General features: G+C 42.8%; 1 protein-coding gene across 2 annotated transcripts in view; it reads left to right on the top strand.

The window, feature by feature from the left end:
* The window catches only part of LOC132461008 (hexokinase-2-like), a 13,448-nt gene extending 9,385 nt beyond the window's left edge, over window positions 1-4,063 (top strand). For both annotated transcript variants that reach the window (XM_060056043.1, XM_060056044.1), the window contains exons 9-11: window positions 873-1,028; window positions 1,368-1,601; window positions 2,563-4,063. In XM_060056043.1, the coding sequence (XP_059912026.1) occupies window positions 873-1,028; window positions 1,368-1,601; window positions 2,563-2,770 (598 nt within the window). In that variant the 3' untranslated portion in view covers window positions 2,771-4,063. The remainder of the gene's footprint in view (window positions 1-872; window positions 1,029-1,367; window positions 1,602-2,562) is intronic.
* The last annotated feature ends 2,368 nt before the right edge of the window (window positions 4,064-6,431 follow it).

The following is a 6,431-nucleotide window of genomic DNA, read 5'->3' as shown; positions in this document are numbered from 1 at the left end:
ACGTGTACATTTCAGGGCATTTAGCGGACGCTTTTGATCCAAAGTGCCTTACAACGGTCAACGCACACGATCACACACAGACTGCGGAGCAAACCACGCAAAGGCGACCGCCAGCTCGTAAGGAGCAGTCGGGGTGAGGTGCCTTGCTTGGGCACACCTCGACACTAGGAGGAGCCGTTTAGAGGATAGGCTTGGTCAATTTTGCTGTCGTTTGAAATTTGTCTCGATGAATTACTATTACTTGAACCTCTGTGAACGTTATAGTGGGCCCGCCAATCACAGAGCTGCATAGTATTAAGTATAGTTTAGTGTAACAACCGCAGAGTCAGCAGCAATCTGATAGGCTGACAAAGGGGCTACTCTCATTTAACTTCACGTTCCAACACAAATTCGAGTCGGCCCTTTTGAAGGGTTTATTGCCTCAGGAAAAAAATTTGTTTAGATGTTGATCATCAAATTATTAATTAGGCTAATAAATAAGAATATCTAAAAGGCCCTGGGGGTTCCCCTCAAACAAAGCTCCACCCATTGAAATACAAAGGACCTTGTGCTTGTGGTGACTCAGGGTTCGATTGCGTATGCTACCTTTCGTTTGCTGCGTCTTTCAGCCCGCTTTTCTGTCCATAAAGGCACAAAGGCTTTCGGAAAATCCTATCATAAAAATATGATGAAAAAAGGGAGACACACGCATACAAATCACGTTTTGTTTTCTGTGCTGTCCAAATCATGAATGAAGAAGATCCGTACGGTCCTATTCGGTCTGTTTGCGTAAGATACACACGTACAATGTGATGGACGTACGGATTGTAATCGTGCAGGTTTAGCGTGACGTGACGTGACGTGACGTGACGTGCTGGTTCTTTCCTCTCCAGATTTGAGAAGATGATCAGCGGCATGTACCTGGGTGAGGTGGTGCGTCTGGTGCTGGTGAGCCTCGCCCAGGAGGGCCTGCTGTTCGGTGGACAGACGTCCCCTGACCTTCTCGCCCAGGGCCACTTTGAGACCCGCTACATGTCCGACATTGAACAGTAGGTTACTTGTTGCAAAAGAGTGACAACAGGCAACAGGGTTTTGTCTTTCTGCACTGCTACATTTCGTTGAAGGACCTTATTATGCTGGGATTATTGAACACTAGACCAACACTGTTTGTATCTCGGGGAAAATGACAGCTTGTTGCCAAAGATGTCGCCAAAGAGAACGAAATGGAAATCTTCGGAGATTGCAGCAATCCCAATTTAGTGTAATGGAGTGAATAATGTAGTGTAAGATTCTGCAATATAATGTATGTTTATGTCTCTCTCTCTCTCTCTCTCTCTCTCTCTCTCTCTCTCTCTCTCTCTCTCTCTCTCTCTCTCTCCTCGTCTCAGGGAGGATGTAGGTTTGGACCAGGCCCAGGTCATCCTGACGGGGCTGGGTCTGAAGGCCGGCCCGGTTGATTGCCGCGTGGTACGCTTGGTTTGCGACGCCATTTCCACGCGCTCCGCCCAGCTCTGCGCCGCTGCCTTGGCAACGCTGGCCAAGCGGATCCGGACCAACCGCGGACTGCAGCGCCTGGAGACCACGGTGGGGGTGGACGGCACCGTCTACAAGAAACACCCCAAGTAAGGATCACCCTGGACCGACACCGACCGCACGTTCCTTCAAATGCATATTTGAGTTATTGTTTCAGGTATTTACGATAGGATTAGTGTGAATTTGTTTTCTAAATCCCCAGAATTCCAAACATAGTTGTTAAAACTACCCTTATCTGCAGTCAGGGTGTGTGACCATTGAAGGGAATCAAACATACAAGCCTTTGGTTGGTATTGTATACCCCTAATGGGATAGAACACAGCTGATCTTGAGTCAGTGAAATATGACCCGGTCTTGATTTAATACAATGCTTTTTTGTTCGGAAGTGAGTCAGATATGATTATCCTTGTGGTCTTTGGGTGTTGTCGGCGAATTCACCGACTTCCTGTCATTGTATTTCAGCACTCAACTAGCTCCCTGAATGTTCTACGTATACGTTGGCGCTTCTCATTTTGTCATTCTTTCAATGAAACAAACACACAAACACAAACACCCCCCCACCCTCCGCACGACACACCTACCTCATTGATATCACAACATCCTTTAAACCCCTCCCTCCTAACCCTCCTCTATAACTCCTCCCATCATAAACAAACCCCGCCCACCCCTGCCTTAACCCCCTCCCTAACCCTCCTCTATAACTCCTCCCATCATAAACAAGCCCCGCCCACCCCGTCGTAAACCCCTCCCTAGCCCTCCTCCGTAACTCCTCCCATCATAAACGAACTCCACCCACACTGTCCTAAACCCCTCCCTAGCCCTCCTCCGTAACTCCTCCCATCAAAAACAAACTCCGCCCACCCTGTCCTAAACCCCTCCCTAACCCTCCTCTGTAACTCCTCCCATCAAAAACAAACTCCGCCCACCCCCGCCATCATAAACAAACCCCGCCCACCCCTGTTATAAACCCCTCCCTAACCCTCCTCCGTAACTCCTCCCATTGTAAACAAGCTCCGCCCACCCCTGGTATAAACCCCTCCCCTTCTCCAGTTTCAGCCAGAAGCTCCAGGCCGCCGTAAGGGTCCTCGCCCCCAAGTGTCACATCAAGTTCCTGGTCTCGGAGGATGGCAGCGGGAAGGGCGCCGCCATGGTAACGGCCGTGGCACAGCGGCTGGCTCGCCAGTCCCGCCTCCTGGAGGAGAGCGACGGGGAGGAGAGCGAGGAAGAGGAGGTGGAGGAAGACGATGAATATATGTAGAGGCCTCCGGGATACAGACAGAAAAATTTAGGAGATATTTGTCCTTTGCTGTTAATATTTGCGCTTTGTTGGTGAACTTGCTTTATATGCATATGGTTGTGGGTTGGGGTCCCGATGGACGCCTTGCTAAAGGGCAGCAGGGCAGCTCTGGAATAGAGAAAAGTGTGACGTCACGTTTCCATAGCAACCGATTTTCGGTTCTACACAAACCAAATTAACAAGGGGTAATCCTAACTTTTGATAGAAAAGGAACTTTTCTATCAATTTTTTTTTTTTTTTTTAGGATTTTTTTGCAAATTGATTTGCGAGTTTGCTTTACCAATGATGTAAGTAATATTGAGATTGGGACAATTTACCGTTGCATTATAAACTTTATCTTTCATGCTAGGGTGAAATCTTCCTTTTAATAGGCCTACCCCAGGGGAATACATGAACGCCTCGACACGTTTAGATTGGTAGTGATTTTCACCTCTTGAAATTGATCTGTTTTCATTTTGAAAGAAACAACACATGGAAGCATTGTTAAACGCAATCTCTCGTTCCGTTGTTAGAACCGAAAATCTGGTTGCCAGGATAACGTGACGTTTTCACTTTAGTACTCTATTGCCCTGACCAACCCTGAAAGTCATTATTAAAGCCTACAAGATTTGTAGTTATGTTGCCTAAAGCAGCCTTCCTCCAACGTGCCCTTAAACTAAACACTGAACTCACTTTATCGTTAATTAAATGGACATATATATTTTATATTTTTCTTAAATATAAGCACTGCCATACAGATTATATATTAACGGACTCTACAGACTTTAGCCTTTTGTCATGTGTCAAACCAAGTTACCACACACCAAGTTGAACAAAGGGTTTGTGATTCTGTCCACTTCCTTGTATTTGTTATTGTCATTTGCATAATTTGTTTACATGGTTCTATCCGTGCTTCATTCCATCCATTACTGCAGTGTAGCGTTGCTGCCACCAGGGGGCCAAAATCAGCCTCAAGGGCTATTTTTTTATTGGAATTTTTTTGTCCATAATCCTGGCCTGGAACTCAGCAGGCGCAGACTTACCACTGCACATGCCAGTGTTCGTCAGTAGGTTGCAACCTTTTTATAATGCATATATCATTGCTGAAATCCCAATGGAACACGTTTTAATTAATATACAGTTCATGTGATGTTTGGGTTCTCAAATTGAAATTCAACACACAAGTCTATTGAATACATTATTGGTCTATAGATGCTTCAATTGTATTTATTGTATTCAATCATTGTGATTATAAATATGCTTTACGAGGGATCACATCTTTGTGTTGATTGAAAAAAGAAATATCGTCATTTCGAGTATTTCCAATACCTGTTCAGTTCTGGGTTTGTCAGTCAAAAGCATTCAGGCAGACCAGTCATGATAACCCTAGCGGTGGAAAGGGCACATTACACTTAAGGATATTAAACAAGCAGCCACATTAAGTAATCCATTGAAAAGTAAATAATCCCCTAGAATCGACCGTAGTCAAGCATGAAGAAAAAATTATAGATAAATTGTTACTCATCAGAGGTAATTATCTTGAAGAATATCATATATATATATATATATATATATATATATATATATATATATATATATATATATATATATATATATATATATCAAAACTAACTGAATCATGTTTTTTCTTTCACAACAAAGCTTATAAAGTTTACAACCGGGAGCCTATGGAAAAAGATGAGGATTAGATTCTAGGCTCTGAGTGAGTAACTATTAATAAGAGGTGGATTGGATTTCAATACCTGCCCAAGGCTTGGTCATGTCAGGTTGAGGGTTGCCCCAATGTTCTCCTTCTCGCTGACGCTTGCAGCAAGTGGGTGGAGTTCTAGGATAGGTTACTGGGTGAGGCCCGGGCGCTTTGTTCATTGTTATGATGGGCTGGCATGTTGGGATGTGTGAATGTAACGATGGAGGTAAGTTGGGGCAAAGCTCATGCACTGATGGTTGACGTTATACGACTTCTTGGCATGCATTTGCTAGTTTAAGTCCTCAATCACTTGTTTTTGGTTTGATGATTCATGCATCAATTATGTGAGATGCAGTCAGATTTTGAGTTTTTTTCCATACATATTTGAAATAGGATGTTAACTATTGGATGAGAAGCGCTGACCGGCTATATCTCATTCACCACAGGGACAGACACCCACACACAAATACACACACACACACACACACACACACACTGATGAGGTGGCCATCTTTATCTTGAATGCAACGGTGTTCATGCATATAGAAATACATATTCTCTGATTCCTATAATTAGGCCTATTGTCATTGGATATCAAATTACAGGCGGGCCTTCCTTATTAGGCCTCAAACTCCACTGGAGAAACGTGGCTTTGTGGCTGATAGTCTGATAAGATATTTACACTTGAAAACCCTTTGCTCCTGATATGGTCTGGTTTCATTGTGACTTTGACTCTCAAACACATGTACGCTTGCGTTAATATTTGGATTTCAAAATGACTCTTCTTCTTGCATGTTTTTTTTATATATACTTGCTAAAAAAAACTGGCTGACTGTTTTTGAGCTTTCTAAGTGGGATTATATACCCAGTGACTAATTATTATTGATTTGACACCATATTTCCATATATTTTTGGTTCAATAATGATTAAATATATACACAGTGTCTTAGAACAATAATTTCCCACACCGAGGAATCAATATGTGGGCTTCAGAGGGTTAATACAATACACCTCATTTATTTATTTTTAGCCAAATAATATGAGTCGAGACCTTGAGATTTGATTCTGATGCAAATCTTAAGATATTGCTTCTGAAGTTATGCAGAGGCGATAGCAGGGCACTGTGTTTTACCCTGCTCTGCTCGTAATCAATATGCATGATGAATATAGATGCCAAATATATAAATATATACACATTCTAATAATAACCCATGCTCTTTTATCCCCCTGCTTTTAAAACCCCCCTGTAAACGAGCAGAGCCATCGCATAGTTAACTTGGTCTCCTCTACCCCTTCCCCCCACCAGCTGAGGGCACTTCCTGATTCCCTGACTCTTTTTAATTTGCCTATCTATTTTATTTAACTGCCTACTGATCCTTTGCTGTAGAGGTAGACAATGTAAACCGTGTGGGAAATCCGCGATCAACACAATTGATAGCATAGGACGGTATGTCGTTAGTTGTTTTACCAGTAGCCTTCATGTCGGTACCAAGCCCTTTAAATAAATTCTCCTTTGCTTTAACATGTCTTTGTTTAGAACCGCCAGGAAACGAGTTTGATGGTGGAGCAAAACCTCATAAGTGCAGTCACTGTAGAATGAAACACGTGTGCGCGCCCCACATCGGCCAAAGCCTGAAAGTGCAAGTATGTGATCACTTGGTTTAAGTGCCCTTATGCAGTGTATTTTAATTAGTCTGTCTTTTCACCTACAGGAAGCAAGATAATGAGCGTTTCGGAATAGGAATAATACAGCGTTGTGTCGGGGATCTCAGGATATATTTTGAATATTTGTGATATATTTTAGAACAGCAAGTAATATGTATATTACTATACACCTATATAATGTATTTATACAGCATGTATATATAAATATATATATACACATATAAACCCATACATATTTTATCAATATGCCCTCCTGGTGCATGCGTGCTA

The sequence above is a fragment of the Gadus macrocephalus genome, chromosome 7 (genome assembly GCF_031168955.1).
Source record: "Gadus macrocephalus chromosome 7, ASM3116895v1".
Classification (NCBI taxonomy): domain Eukaryota; kingdom Metazoa; phylum Chordata; class Actinopteri; order Gadiformes; family Gadidae; genus Gadus; species Gadus macrocephalus.
The sequence above is the reverse complement of the archived record's forward strand: the minus strand, read 5'-3'. Positions and strand labels throughout refer to the sequence as shown.